Source organism: Lagenorhynchus albirostris, chromosome 2 (genome assembly GCF_949774975.1).
Source record: "Lagenorhynchus albirostris chromosome 2, mLagAlb1.1, whole genome shotgun sequence".
Classification (NCBI taxonomy): domain Eukaryota; kingdom Metazoa; phylum Chordata; class Mammalia; order Artiodactyla; family Delphinidae; genus Lagenorhynchus; species Lagenorhynchus albirostris.
In genome coordinates this window covers 103638449-103654615 of record NC_083096.1, presented here as the reverse complement: position 1 = coordinate 103654615, position 16167 = coordinate 103638449, and the positions used below count along the sequence as shown (strand labels likewise).

At 48.3% G+C, this 16167-nt stretch overlaps 1 protein-coding gene across 2 annotated transcripts in view; it reads right to left on the bottom strand.

Moving 5' to 3' along the window:
* The window catches only part of ABCA4 (ATP binding cassette subfamily A member 4), a 136895-nt gene extending 121136 nt beyond the window's left edge, over positions 1-15759 (bottom strand). For both annotated transcript variants that reach the window (XM_060142471.1, XM_060142472.1), the window contains exons 1-4: positions 15694-15759; positions 7849-7942; positions 6300-6441; positions 3711-3850 (exon numbers count right to left, since the gene is read on the bottom strand). In XM_060142471.1, the coding sequence (XP_059998454.1) occupies positions 3711-3850; positions 6300-6441; positions 7849-7942; positions 15694-15759 (442 nt within the window). The remainder of the gene's footprint in view (positions 1-3710; positions 3851-6299; positions 6442-7848; positions 7943-15693) is intronic.
* Positions 15760-16167: the final 408 nt, after the last annotated feature.

Here is a 16167-nt window from a genome sequence, read left to right as displayed (position 1 = left end):
AGAGGGGGATGGTTCTGAGAGGGGCTGGTTTATTTTCTTCTTGCCTTCTTTCCTTTTCAATAACATATGTCTGTCATCTTCCAAACCCAGCTTCCTTTTTTCTTCCCCTGGGGCACCCGCTTGGTTGTTCATCTTCGAACCATTTCTTTGTATACAGCATTATACTATATCCTCTGGCCTCCAGCAATGCAACCCCGAACACACATACACACACACACACACACAGAGGCTCTTGAGAGTAGGGAGCTAAGGATCCTGCTTTTATTATACTCCCCATCATACCTAGCAATGCTGGGCACAGAGATGTAAGCCCTCCAAGTCACCTCTATCTGACACCGAGCATTAGAGCCTGACATGGAATCAGGTCCTTGGTAAATGTCTGCGGAATGACAGGTGACACCCAATAAATATCTGTTGTCTTGACCTGAGAGTCAGGGCCCTATCTGACTGTGTAACTCTTCGTTATTCTTTAACTCCCTCACCTGACCTTACATACAAATACCTTGCTGGGGAGAAGGGACAAAACAAGGGAAACTGGGAGTGATTTCGCCCTGGTCCAGCTTCCCAGCCAGGTGCCTGGCCTGCTGTGGCCCTAGGGAGAAGGGGCAGGAGCGTGCTGGTTCAGCACACCTGAGGAGGGCCGGGGCCACCCTGTTCGGAGAGCGTGGGGCCGAAAGTGTAAGCAGAGGCCGATACCAGACAGCAGCTACACCAGACTCCCGAGGGAGAAATGTGAACTGGGGGCCTGAGGAAAGAAAATTAAATGTAGTTTAAAATGTGGTTCTTCTTGTTCTCTTCCCTGGGAAGATTAGAGGCTGGGGGAGGGGGCCGCTGAGGCCCATGGAGGTCAGGGGAGCTGAGGCTGGGGTGGGGGAAGCCAGGAGAAGGTGTGCGTGAGGCTAAGGGGAAGACAGCGTTTAAAGATGATTGAGAGACTGCAAAGGTTGCTTGGGGGTGAGTGGGGAGGGGGCTTCACGGCTGGTCTTTTACCATTAATCCTCCTCTGCGGAGAATGCAGTACTACAGGTTTGCTAGGAAAGGAGAATGCCCTGGGTCACCACTGGCATACTTTCCCAGGTGACCGGGAACTGACAGGCAAAAGCACACCCCAGGTACAGCCGCCCACCTCGCTTTCAAAGGCTTAACCCTCCACTGCAGCTTTGGGCTGAGGAGTCAATGCTCAGAGCCGGCAAGGTCCCCAGGGGACCCTGGGACAGACTCTGAAACCGTCTTCAGTTCTGACGGTGGACTTCAGTCCCCGGCCTGGAATTCCTTCAGAGACTCTGTCTCTTTCTTGGGGATGGTCCCCTTTCCCCTCTCATGGCCACCAAGGTCAGGGGTTCTGCAGAGTCTGTGTTCTCGGCCCCCAAAGTCCTTTGGAGAGCCTTGGCTGGCCTTCCCTGACTCAGTTTTCCCAGAGCCCCGAAGCTGCCCTCTTGAAGGGAACGTTCGGCGACAGCCCGAAGGCCGGCAGAAGGAGCACCTGCGCCGATTCAAAACTAGTCCTGCGTCGGGCTGGGAAGGAGTGATTTTGGTTCTCATATACAGGCTTGAAAGACCACAGAGACATTGTGGTTTGCAATGACTTCCTTTATATTTCCTCCCAGCCGGACTCCATCCGACAATCAGAAAACAAAATGAAATATCTGCTGGATGAGTGGGGTAGACAGTCATTCCAGGGGTCGGATAAGCCCGTGTTCTCATCTGCTTGTTTAACCTTGGGGAAAAAAATGCTTTCTTGTTTGTGCTTTCCCATTATTTCCCTCACTATTAAAATGCTGACTGTGCTCATACCCCACAAGGCCCTTTAAGCTTGAGTTAAGTAAAATCTTAGTAAACTTCCGAGCAACAAAGAAGATAGTTTGTAATCTGGTTTTACTACATAAAGTATATGCATTACTACCTTTGAAAGAATTAGAATGTAATGAAGCAATCTTAACGGTCATCTGATCATATCTGTGTCCTTTATCACTCCAATGGGGAGAGAAGGGAGAAGGTGGCCCAGCGGGAGGAGGATCAGGTTCTCCTTGGAGAACTTTCCCCTCCTGACTCCCCTGTGCTCTTTGAAGCCCCCCTGCTTCCCTCCACCAGCCCCCCACATGGTGTGGTCACTGTCCACTTGGTCCTTCCACTTCTGCCCAGGGAGCCCTCAGGGGAGGGCACTGGTCTGACCACCTCTCTGTTCCCGGGGACTGGCACCCTGCCTGGCTCGGTGGGCACTCACCAACCATCTGCTGACCGCGCTGCATGCGTGAGGAGCCCTAGGGAGTTGGTTTGTACCATTCTCCCCGAGCAGAAGCTTTTCTATCCAGCCCCCCCGTCCCCTTGGATGTCCCCTTCCTCATCCTTGTCATCCTCCAAGATCATCCTGACAGTCACTTCCCCGTCTCCATCCTAGGAGCAGACATCTCCCAGCAGCAACAAACCACTTCCTTCGCAGCCTCTGAGCCCCACCCCTGAAAAATTTTTTCCACTCCCAGGACTGCAGTGACCCCTGGGGTCCTGGCAGCCCTGTTCTCTTCCAGCTGCTCATGTGCCCCTGCAAGGGGATGTGGTCCAGCTGGTGCCCAGGCCACTGCCATGGCCAGTCTCTCCGGCCACCTACAGAGGAGCCTATGGAGGATGTGACAACCACGCCACATTCACTTGTGCTCTAAAAAGAGATGTCAGAGTGGTTACTGGGTTTGGGTTTTGCTTGTTTCTAGTTCTTCCCCTGGGGAGGAGGGGCATGGGAGAGGGAGCTCCCCCACCCTTCCTCCTCACGCTTCTGGCCTCCAAGTGGCTCTCCTACTCACACCACCTCAGGGTCCAGCCAGCGTGGCCTCTCATTTCCTGGCCCTCCCCATCACCTAACCTTCACCTCCGCTCCACTTCAACAACCATGGCCACACCTGGGGGCTTGTTTTTATCTGTCCTGCATGCCTTTGAAATCCTGAATTCGCATATTTCACATTCTGACCACATCTGTCAATCTTTCCATCCTGCTATTTTCTCAGTCCTTAAACAGGGTCATGGAGCCCTCCAAGACCTCTATTCTCTTGCCCCTCCATTTTCCCCTGGGCAACTGCAGTACTTCTGGCTTCTCCTCCGTCCGTATGCAGCCTGAACCCGATCCATGTAGTCCAATCACCACCCTCCTGGACTTTCTGTGGCACCTCCCCACCAGCCCCCAGCCCTCCATCCCCCCACTCGGCGCCTGCTCTGCCTCAGGGCCTGGGATGCGGAATATTGCCGGAAGAAACAGAATAACTGTACATATTTATGTCATGATAAGCATGTGCTCTGACCTCCCGGACTCCGTACTGCTACTTGGCATTGCTTCCACACAGTCCTGGGTAGCTCACTCTCTAGGACTCTGTGAAAGTATTCCACACCTTTACCATGCTCCACAAACTCCTCCCCCTGCTTCCAGCCCTTCACCTGGCCTCAGACTTCCCAGAGCACCATCACTCTCTGCATTCTCCTATCTCTGGACTTACCTGAGATGAGACCTTTCCTGCCCTCCTTCCCAATTTCCCACCTTCAAGGCTGGCAGGAAGAGGAGTTCTCGCCAAGGTAAGCCTCATGCTGCCTCTAGGTCCCATACCTTCCTGCATCCTCTGGTATCTTTTCCAACCAAATCTCCAAACTCTTTCCTGTATCTTCAATCTCTCTGGTGGAGAAGGCAAGTGAGAGGCGAGTGATAGTAGGAACACTGAAGCCCACCTCACCTGCAATCCTCTCGGGGTGCACCCGGAGGGTGTTCATGAGTTGCGACAAGGTGCAGAGCTCTGTCCAAACCTGGCCGAGGTGCTGGCTCTCCGGTGCACCCATGAGGAGTTCCTGAAAATCTTGATAAACCCTTGCCAAGCTGTAAGAAAGAGCCTCATCAATAAAGACATAGCTGTCATTTTCATCAACATCATTATCATCATCATAATACCTTGTGTAATTTTTTAACATACCACCTGCTTGACCTATCTATTACATTATGTATTCTCTCAATATTGCCAAGGCAAAGGAGAAAGATATTTTTACTTCCTTATACATATAAGATAACACGGGCAGTGAGAAATTTGTTGTTAAAAGTCTTCCAACTTTGCCAGGGCTGGGTCACCTCTCAACCCCATTCTCTATGTGTTTCCTGTCCCAAGAACCCTTAAATAGGATGATATTAGGAGATATTACTGGAGGCTCTTCCCAGCCAGTACCCACTTCTCTGAGACCTGCCCTTCCAGCCATTCATATGAGCAGGTTCTAACAGCCATGCTTAACCCGCAAAGTCCTCTCTGCATGCATGTACACACACACCTGCACCAAGGCTGATGGACAAGAAGAATAAAGCTGGGCTAAGCAGATCTGTTCCCAGGAATTTGAATGGTACTCTGGGATGCTCTTCTGATTGCCCAAGCTGAGGGGCCGTGAACTGGGCAACTAGCGCCAGCCCAGGCATTGAGAAGCAGGGGATACTGGTCCACAGAAAGAGGCAAATGGAGTAGAAGCCCAGAGAGAGGCAGAGAGGCTGGACCTTGTAGGCCCAGACGGGAGGGGAGACCTCCTGACGGCTCTCCAGTTCTTCTCCCACTCCCTGAGGACTGCCTTGCTGCTCCTGGCTTTTCAAGAAGGTCTAGTGTCCAAACCATATCTTTCCGTCTGAGGCTTAAACTTGTTTAAATGTGTTTCTGTGCCTTGCAAGCAAATGAATATTTCACTCATAATGTGTGTGTGAAACATGAAACCCAGATTTCCTTGTTCAAATGCTGAGTACAGCTGGAGTCTGAAACCCCTTCCCTTCCCCAGCCCCCACCTCTCAATCTGTAGACACTGTCAGTGCCAGTCCCACCAAAGCTCCATACAGCCTCCACTGAAATGCCTTCAAGTCTCCCCTGATCCCATCATGTGACCCATGGGGTCTCTAGGCAGGTGTTTCTTCTCAGGCACCTCAAGGAAGCTCAAGCTGAAAGTACAGACTGTAAATGAAAGCTTCCAGGTGGTGTTTGCAGCCACGGGAGCCCGGCTAAGATGCCATCTGCTGACTTTCCCAGGAAGATGGGTGTTCTGTGTTCCCTCCTCTATCTTCCTATCATCCAGGGGTTAGCAAGCATATTATAGGCTCATGGACCATGCAGTCTCTGTCACAACTACTCACCTCTGCCTTTGTAGGGCAAAAGCAGTCGCAGTTTGTTCCCAGTGGGGAAGGCTACCTCTGAGTATTAAGCTGAAGTACCAAACGTTCTTTTTTTTTTAGTCAAAATGCAGTTTTGTCCTGGAGGAATTATATCCAGATCTCCTCTAAGGAAAGAACTGGAGTAACCAAATATCTCAGTCTCCATCTGATTTGATGTTTATACAGGTAGGTGAAGCCTACTCCCCAACAAGCCTTTGTTGGTGAAATGTCACAAGTTGCAGCTCGAGGTCAGCCCAGTGGCTGAAGGACAATCCTGTCCTCATCCCTGAGCCTCTGTCTATAGAACATGTTACATCAAGTCCCCCTACCTCCTGCTCTGAGAGGGAATTCCAAAAATAGACGCTTTTCGTATGGAATTTGACCTGAATTCGATCCCAGACCAGAGATCATTAACCTGGAGTCCACAAGTCCCCTGAAATCATATGCACAGTGTAATGTTTTTTGTGTGTGTGTGTCCGTCTTTCTTGGGAGAGGGGCCATCAGTTTTCATCAGATTCTCGGAATGGTCGTTAGCCCCACAGGTTAAGAACTTCTGCTCTCAGGCAGTATACTAAGATTTTGCAAACCAAGGGAACTGATGGCATTTATGACAGAGGATTTGGAAATTGTCTTTGTCTTCCAAGAAGCAAACTTCACCTTGTAAACTTGATTTCGTTCACCCTCAAAAGGTTCCCTGACATTTTTCTTAGCCTTTAGATGTCCAAGAAGGCTTTTAAAGGAACAGGGATCTCTCAGAATCGATCCAGCGTGGAGAGTGATGTAAGGATACAGAAGGGGAACTGAGTTTTTTTCATCCAGTGACTCCATCCAAGAAGGTGAATGACCTGGAGGCAGTGGACACATCTCAGCAGGGGGCTGAAATTAGACTCCAAGTCACATCTTGGGGATATATGAACCAAGAAATTGTGTTATGTGGCCTTAGTTTGAAGCATTTTCCTCAAGTGCCCTGACAGCTGATAGAATACTCCAGAGAGGAAACATGCCCTGCTCCTTTGAGTTTAAGGTTTCAGCAAACCACAAAAACACTCACTCAGCGTCACATGCTCTGTGTGCTTACACATGAACTCCAGGGCAAGATGAGAATAAAGGGTGCACAGCTTCCTCCTGGTATGGTGGGAATCTCAACACTTACATGGAGTTGTTATAGTTTGACACAATTCCAGGAGATTCTCCCGGGGTGGGACTTTGAAAACAAGGATTGTTCACATTGCAGAAAATTCCCTGGAGCCATGGCAACATTCCTGCTGAGGGCATCGCCTTGTTGGGAAAATGGCCTTTAAGACAGGAAATGAAGACAAGGAGTTAGTCATTGACACTAAGTAGGATGCAGGCCCTAGGATCTAGAGCCTCTGCAGGAAGGACCCCTGTCCTTCTGGTGCTTTCCTTCATTCACCAACACTTAAGAAGCAGGGGCGGGACTTCCCTGGTGGCGCATTGGTTAAGGATCCGCCTGCCAATGCAGGGGACACGGGTTCAATCCCTGGTCTGGGAAGATCCCACATGCCGCGGGGCAACTAAGCCTGTGCGCTGCAACTACTGAGCCTGAGCTCCAGAGCCCGGGAGCCACAACTACCGAAGGCCATGCGCCTTCACAACTAGAGAAGCCACCGCAATGAAAAGCCTGCACACCGCAACGAAGACCCAACGCAGCTAAAAATAAAATAAATAAATAAATTTGTTAAAAAACAAAAAACGAATCAGGAACATCTAATATATGCCAGGCCCTGTGCAGAGTGCTGGAGACAGGGTCTCTTCTCTCAAACTCCCAGTGTAGTGGAGAGATGGACAAATGTCCTGATAGTGGCATGGATGGAAGTGTGAAGGGGGAACAGAGGAGAAGCACATCGTTTTGGTGGGGGGATGGGGAGAGGCAGAGAGATGTTAGCGCAAGAAGCCTCTGCGAGTTGCTGGTGCTTGAGGAGGAGAAGAGGTCCATCTATTCCTTCCACAACTATGTATTGAGCATCTACCCCCAAGCATGCAAAAGGGGGCCCAGGCGCAGGTTATGGGCTCCTTGTGGGGTGAGGTAAAGAGGCAAGAGTTTGATGCGCAGGAGGCTGAGTCAGAACTTGGGGCCTGAAACTTAAAAACAAGAGGTTGAGGAGCAAGAATAGGGGACTGAGCAGCTGTGTGTAACTCCTGAGGCCCTCACCTCAGCTGTCTAGAGCCAGAAGATGTCATCCTGGCCAGAAACCAGATGAAGACTTTCTCTGAGGTGCATAGTACAAAAGAGGTACTTACAGGCTCATCTTCGGTCCCAGGACACCTCTGGGGTCCAAGAAATACTATATTATTAATATACTATTTTTTGTCTCTTCTCATTTTTCTTTAGCAACATGTCTAACATATCTCTGAACTGTCTCCAAAATATTTCAAAGAACTCATCTATAATCTGCTCCCTTTGAAGTTAGGAAGAGTTTAGGTATAAGAAAAAAACAACCAAATAAAAAATAATTACACAATTCTTCAGTAACCACATGTAAGTATTTGCATAGAATGTGTAGGATTTAAAAGTTAGTTTGCATAACGCCAATGAATCTCTGTTTTCTGCATCCTAGGCATAAAATGATGATAAGCAGATCAGATCCTGGCACCCCCAGCCCCCAAAACCTTTCTAAACAAATGGACAGGCCCTCCAGGCCTGCCAAGGCTCCCCCTGCCCTCACCCCCATTATGCTTACATTCATGTTGGCTGTAGAGTGGGTTGACATTCCTTAACCAGATCAGGACCAGAAATAAAGATAAAGGCCACACAAGTTCCACCACAAAGCGAATCTGGGAAAACAAAACAAAAAGAGAGAAAGACCAGTGATGCTAAGAGATTACAGGAAACATACCCAAAGCAGACATACTTCATTTCAGTGCCTGTCTATGCAACAGGACTTTGGTTGTGGTATATTTACCTAAAGGACTTCCTTTTTTTAAAATCCCATCTCCCATACTGCCTCTACTTTGATATATTAGACTAACGAGACTTGGTGTCCCTCTGGGTTCCATTCTGCCTCTATTTTAGAAAACTGCATTAGCATAGTACTTTCGTCAAAGGTCATCAAGATATGCCCTTGGACGTTGCTGTGCACATGAATGCAAATTCTGATTCTGTAAGACTCCATCAGATCTCACATGTCTAACAAGCTCACAGGTAATGCTGCTGCTGCAGGTAGTAAAGGTATCCTTGTAACCTCTCCTTCTGCAGATGAGGAAACAGAGGCCCAGGAAGGGCAGGTGACCTGTGCAGTGTCTCATCAGCAGTGACAGCATTGGAACCAAAATCCAGCCTCCTGCCTCCTGGCTCAGTGCTCTTCCACATTCCCCCCACTCCCACACACACACCGGCCCTGTCTTCTTCTAGCGCTGCTAGACTTTGCATATGAGGTCACTGAATGAATGAATGAATGAATGAAGGTGCAAATGCCTCTGTGAACTACTGTGATCCATAGCAAAGTCAAACCCAGAAATCTGGGTATACCAACGTTTTCCTTCAACAATTTCTTGTTGCTTAAACTTATGCCGCTGCAGGATTTTATAATACTGGAAGAGGTTGCTGATACCGACATACAATTGAAAGTAGGTATTTAAATTTAGGTTCAATTTAGAGTTTAAGGACTCTTGACTCCAAAGGAAGGAGAACAAGTTGGTTGCTTCAGCCCACACCCTGCGGCATTGCACATGAGGGTATGGGTAGAGGTGTGGGATTATTGGGGGAAGGGTGGGCCGGTATGTATTGGGGAATGTAATAGTTCTTCTACCCAACCCCCATTCCAGAGACCTTAGGAAGGAAACTCATAAGATTTAAAGGAGAATTAAGGCAGATGGCTAAGAATAGAAATGTAAGTATATATAGATCTGCTAGGGGCTATTCTCATGGTTTTAAATTTAACCCTTTGTTGTTCCTTCCAAAGAAATGTACTTAAACTCTCAGCAAAGTAGTGGACACCATAGCAGGTGCTCAATAAACCTTTGTTCCTTTTCTGTTGGTGAGGTCTGCTGGCAACTGAATTATTACAAATCATAACATAAGTCGAAGAGGGTAAAAAAATAATACATTGAAGAAAAAGCAAAAGATGTTCAGGGTAGGTGGTGATTATGCAGTTGTAACTTTTTACAAAATGTTTTATCCAAAATATGTCTAGGGAGGATGTTTTAGAGGAAAAACTCACACAAACATTATGGGAAGAAGAAAAAATAGAAGATTTTTCCTTAAGGTACATATTCTCCCCGAAAATGGCAAAATACTCCCCAGTATTGGACAAGTCCCATCCTGTGTGAAGAGGACTGACCCCAAGCATACTTGATAGCCATAGAAATGTTGGCAGTCCCCCCAGGTCACGCAAATCAAGGGAGGAAGAGTAAAGACTGTCCCCGGTGACCCTATCTCACTGTTAACAGCTTCATCCATCTTTGCTGGGTACTAGCCAGCACAGCTGTTCCCACAGCAGCACACTTCCCCTGTTTTATCACTCATCGTACTTCAGAGTCATTACTCCTTCATGAAGGTGGACCCCTCACTAGCTATAAGCTTCCTGAGGACAGGGACCACATCTATTCTTGTCACTACACCCAACACAGGGCCAAGCTTATAATAAGTGCCCAGTAAATATCGGTGGAATGAGTGAGTCTCTGTCAAGACTGGTCTAGGAGGCTTCTCTGGAAAGCTGGAGGTGACTAGAGGCTTAGGTAAACAACCGTTTGCAGACTTAACAAACTGTTTTCCCCAGGGACATGTATGCTGGCTTCAGGTCTTCCATCCCAGGTCGCCCTGTCAGTGGGCAAGGTTGGGGAACAAGTTCCACAAGATAGCAATGTGAGTGATAGATGCAAGCAATGAAACCAAAACTTATTCGTGGTGTCCTCACCAAGGAAATGAGACAAGCAGTCCAGATTCCACACATTTGACTCTTCCTTAAGACAACTGCTTGCAAAACTGGCTTCCTATCTAGTAAGTCAGCCACCTTCCATGAAGCAGTGTCTATCTGGGAATTGTCTGGTGTATAAGACATTGATGTTGATTTGAGAATGGGAAGAGCTAGGTTAGGAGTCACTTTAGGGCTTGCTTAATCCCCAAGTCTCAGTTTTCTCATCTGTGAAATGGGACTATTTTGTCCTACAGCTAATACTGAGGGTTAAGAGTGTGTCAATACCAGGGGTTCTTAGCCAACTTCACTCCCTATTAGCTGTACAACCTTGGGTAACCCATTCTACCTCTCCATGCCTCAGGGTGTCTTCTGTAAAATGGGGGTGATATCAGGACCTACCTCTCAGAGCAGCTGTGAGGATGAAATGAGTTCACTGTGTAAAACACCTAAAGCAGAGTCTGGCACGTGGTAACATTCTATCAACGTGAGCCATTTATTATTGACTCTCACAAGGCTCACAAGGACATTGTAGGTGACAGCACATTATAAAGTCTGAAGAGCAAGGAGTTATAATTAAAATTATCTGCAACTCCTAGGTCTGCCCTCCACTCACATTTATGTTTCCTCCTTTTCTCCCTTTCTGGAGTCAGCACTGCTCAGTTGTCAGTTTGGAAACATGGGGCTTCCTGAGAAAACTAACCACACACTGTCCCCTACTCCATATGTTAGAGGACCTTGGACCATGGGAGGGTCAGCCAGCCTGTCTTACCTGTCCCATGGATAAAATTCCTAAACTTAAGCTAGTGCACCTCATCTCTCTTTGCCATGTAAGTCACACACTCTCTCATCTACTCACCCACTCACTCACTCACTCACTCTTGTAATTTTGAAGTATCTGGTCTTTGGAAGTCCACCCATCAGGAGGAGGCCAGATGAGAATTTTCTTTTCCTCCTTCATCCTTTGCCTAGTGCTAGGACTAGTACAGATTTGCAGGTGTTCCTCTTCACCATATCTCTGAATTAGGGCTGCTGTTTTCTGCCTATAGTCCCTGCCTCTCCAATGATCACCTTCGTTGACCTAGGTCTGCGGTTCTCACGCAGCTGCAGGCAGGAATCCTGTGGGGAGTTTGGGCCGTGCCCCACATCAATTACACCAGGATGCCTGGCCATGGGACATCAGCTCGGTGTCTTTTGTTTGTTTTTTAACACTTCTCAGGTAGTTCCAATGTGCAGCGGGGGCTGAGAACCACTGGCACAGGTAGTGGTTGGTAATCTTTGAAAAGCATTTTTTGAGAAGTCAGTGTTACTGCTCCAACTCTGCAAGCGTTTGTTTTGGAAGGGCTGCATTTCACACTTCACTCCCTGCACAAAGACCACCGGCAATTCTTTTCTAGCCCTTCTAGCCCGGCACGTCCTCACAACAACCTCTTCTCCCTCCCCCAGAATTGTGGACTCAGCACCCCAACCCCAGAGCGGCATCTTTGTCCTTGATGCTCAACTGTGCACAGGCATACCCTAGGGAGAAATTCCACAGTGTAATTAAAAACATGTTTTCAGAGCAGCTCTGACTCCCCACACCCCTTCTCTTTAAACATGTCTGTAACTTTAATTAAGCCCAGCCGAAGCTCAGAAGGGGCCGGTGGAAATTTTTTTTTCCAAACTGGTATTTCCTTGTTCCCTTTTTTTTCCCCCTCCCCTCCCCCTCTCTTTACCACTCAACCTACTTAGGGGAGGAGGGGTCACAGGGAAGGGCAGAGTCGTGCTTGTTGTTTTAAATCTTGGCCAGTTAGGTTTTCTTCCCTCCTGCTCTGTTTTCAATTTGAAAGCGGGTGGCCAAGTTTTGAAATGAGCTGCAGGATTCTCCCTTCTGCACCGAGAGCCCAGACAGGGTTCTCAGCCTGGATGAGTATGACCCAGGACCTGGGAAGGCTTGGAGCTGGCGGCCCAGCTTCTCCACACCTGCCAGGTTTTCCTCACCTAATTCTGGTCCCCAAGTCAAAGGTCACAGCAGTACCAGATGTCCAGGTCTGGGGTCCGAGAAATGATAAGCCCCGTACTCTCATGAATCCTTAGGATTCCCCAAGTATCCCGCCCTGATATGGAAGCTGGGACCAGGGAGATGACACCAAGGGGCCCTAGACTATGGGCTCTAAGGGGCAAGAGACACATCTAATGGTCTTTATAAACCGTCCCAACACAGGGCCTGACCCATCGAAACGTGGGCGCACATGTATTTGTCCCCACCAGTGGGAGAGGTCTTACCTCTGGAAACGCATGCTCTGGGAACGACTCCTTGTGGAGCCTTCTCTTACTCCTGCCAACCCCAGTCTCTCTTCTGAGCTCCCAGAGCTCATCCTCATCCCCCACCCCAAGCTTCCTTCTACTCCACAGTTGCACATGGTTTTCCACTCAGCAATTGTGCACAGGCACCTGTTTCCACCTGGCTCTGAATTCCATGAGGGCAGGGGCTGTCTAAGTCACCTGGCTATATAGGACATAGAGGGTGACCTTACAGCCTGGTTTGCCAGGTCCAGTATCAGTTTACACTTATTGTGCTGGTGCAATTATTAATTATTACTATTATTATTAATAGTGCCTCCTTTCACTTTTAAAACTACCCTGGATTGGATGATAAATTATACAGTCACCCTACCTTTGTGGTCTTCCTGACCAGCTAATTAGACGGGGCTTTATACATGGGGGCAGTGTGGGGTAACTGACATGTCTGCCTGTCCTGGAGTCCTGGATCCAGCCCCACCAGTCACTAACATCTGAAGCCTCAACAACCTCATCAGTACCCATGGCGGATAATAGTGGTAGCTCTCTCACGTAACTGAGGTGAGGGTTAAATGAGGTGATACTTAGTGCAGTGCCAGGCACTTACTAATACTTAATAATGTCAACAGAGGAAGAAAAAAAGGGAGAGAGGAAAGCAGAGATCTGAAGACTTTCATTTATGCTCTTAGTGATAAAGAGAGGAGGAATGGGGAAATTTGGTATCTGGTTTTTGCTCCTGCTCTGCTCACAATAGTAAACATCAAACACCATGAAAGTTTGAGGAATTAAAAACCTAGGAGCTGAGTTATGGGCTGCGTGTGTTGTATTTTTCTTTCTTAGAGTCACCATTTTGTGAAGGCAGAAGCTTCCAGAAAGTTTACAGGCAGCTTCAAAAGTTTACAGAAGGAGCCATGAGAGCTTTTACGTAGGAGATTTTAGGGGCTGTGGGGATATCTCCATTATACCCAGACATCCTGGAAATTTTCGGAATGTGGGAGCAGAGGGGAAGCTAGCTGGAGGCACACCAGACAGAGACCTCAATTTCCAGGCCATCAGGATGTCATCATACAAATGTCAGCCCCAACTAGGTGCTTCCTGGGAGATTCCCGCAGTCAAGGTCCTCACCCTGAAAGGCCCCATCTCGCTGCAGAGGGGCTGGCAATGTGCTCCCCTAGGAAGCACACTGGAGAAGACAGAGTCCCTGAACAGGGGCCACCTACCAACACCAGCAAAAGGAAGCAGAGACTCTGAGGGCCTCTGAGCCAAACCCTGTGACTGAAAACAGGATTATTCTCTGTAACGTCAACATGCTTTGCCACAGGAATGGAAGCATTTCAGGCCAGCAGCTGTAGTCCTTGGGTACATTTTTTGAGGACCATGAAGAGCACATTGAGAGTCAAACTGAGTGAGAATGTTAATTTCTCAGCATCCCATAGATTATAAGCATCATGCAGGCAGGGACCGTGATTGTCTTGTTGGTCACTGTGTACCCAGCACCTGGCACAGTGCCCGGCAATTATTAAGTATTTGTTAATTGAAGGTTCCTTTAATAACAACTGTTATTAAATGAATAAGTGAACAAATTTAGTAATGAGTCTGTTTCAATTTTGCCTATTTGCATTCTAGAAAGGAAGCTCCCAGAAATAAGAGATTGAGTCTCTGATTACCCCTAGCACTTGGCTCCTGGGATAGCAAATAACTTCAGTGCTAATTTGAAAATCACACCAGCTTTGACAAAGGAAAGCAGCCTGAGGACACTGGTGTCTCCCAGTAGGAGGGGGTCCTAACTTGTCTTTCCCCTCCAGCCTCCCTAAGTCCTGCCCAAGCCATACAAGTGGGAAGGATCATCTGTGCACATGGTTGGATTGTGTCCCTTGCTGCTCCCTTTCATGCCAGTTATTAAGCTATGTACCTCAGTCCCAAACCCTTTTGCCAGCCAGGGCTTCTTCCTCCTGGGTCTGGGCCTAAGACTGGGCTCAGAGACCCCAGTAGCAGCCTCATTGAATCCCTTACCCACAGGGCTGAGTTCCACCTCTGCTAACATCTCCTCTGTGTTCTTCTCCTCTGTATTCCGCTTTCTCCCTTTGGTCCTCTCAGCTCTAGGGGCGGTAGCTGCATCCTGCAATTGCTACCTCCATGTCACCCTGGAGTTCTGTTACATCCTCAGTTACCAGCTTTGTAGTAGCTAACACCTCCTTGTATTAGAGTCCCTCTGACTGGACCCTGACTGAGACACTCACCATAGGTCTTCAGATGTTCCACCTGTTGGCCCCCTTCCCTCTCTTTCTTTCCAATGCCCACAAAAACCCTGTCCTGCCCACACAAACCCACTCTGAATCGAGGCTTGGAACAGATCTGTTCTCTTCTTCCCTACAGCCCGTCTTCCTCCCTGTCTCCTTCCAAGCTCTCCTGCTTTGCCTGGCTCTCTCTAATCCCAACCCTGCCCACCCCTCAATCCTCCTCCCTTCGTCTTCTCTCGTCTCCTTTAGTCATCTGGCATTGCCAAGCCCCTGAGGCCATAGCAATGTGCATTATTTCTTTACAGTTATATATAAAGAAAAAATTTACAAAGGCCAGTCAGATTAACATGTATACCCCTGGGATCCCTGATCTCCTGTGGCTCTTGCCTGTTCTCAGGGGACATTTGGACTATGTTCCTTTTTCTTGCTCTTGGTCTCAAAATATATTTTGGGTTCTCACAGCCAGACTTGAAGTGCATAGGATCTGTGTCTTTTAAGTCCCTGGTCCAGCCCAGTCCCATGTGTGCTCACTGGAAGTCTCAGTAAACATCTGTAGTTGTTGATAAGATATCTCATTGAATCTAAGACACCATCAATTGTTAGATGCACTGTTATTTTTTGCACACTAAGAAAAGAATGTGTCACTGGATTGTGAGCTGCAGTCCAATTGCAGAAATGTGAAAAACCAGTGTGCTTTGTAGAACCAATGAAACATAGTATCATTGGATTGGAAAGCTCTTAGAGAGCATGGTTTTCCTTTGGGCCTGATCTTCAGGACTTAGGGCTCTTCCTGCCACACAGTACGGCTGCACAAGGGCATATGGACAGAGGAGCAGGTTTAAAAACCAAGGGCAGGGGAGGGATGGGCAGGCAATGGATTCATGTTCAGGGCAGGCAAAAGCAGACTTTATAATATGGCTGTGCTGGGCTGTAGGTGGAAGGCAGCTACCTCAGGACAGAGAAGCACATCTTCCTGTGAAGGACATTTGTCAGAGAGGCTCACAGAGGAGCCAGACAGTTACCTGCTGCTTCAGTGATAAATGGCAACCAGCCCATTGGCTACTCACTTTACCCACTCCCACCCCACCCACTCTCTCCACTGTCTATTTGCTCCACACCTCCTCAGTGTGAGACCACAAGCTGCACCTGTTACCTTTTGCCTTTTCCGCAGGGTCCAGTTCTTCCAGAGCAGAAGCTTGATCTGTCTGGCAAAGCCCATGCTGTTGACCACGGAAGACCACTCCTAGCCCTCTGTCTATGGCTGGGGCTCACAGGCAGCAACAGGCATACATGGCACCCAGAGCACCTCCAGCTCAGGCTGCTGTGTCCTTCTCTGGCTGATTAAAGGCTAGTTTCTTCCTTCAAAGCATAATCCCTTTTAATTACACGTAATCCCTTTTAATTACACGTAATCCCTTTGTGGAGGAAAACAGGCTGACACTCGGTTGGCACCTTTTTAGGAAGACATGAGTAGCTGAGCACTAAGTGAACTGAGGTGGGGCCATTTCGTGGGAAACCAAGACCCTCAGGCTCCCTACCCCATCAAAGAGGTTTCTGGGGTTCCTGAAGGGCATGCCTTTGGGAATCTTCGACCTTTCAGTTTGGGACAAAATCTCTGTGCATAAAT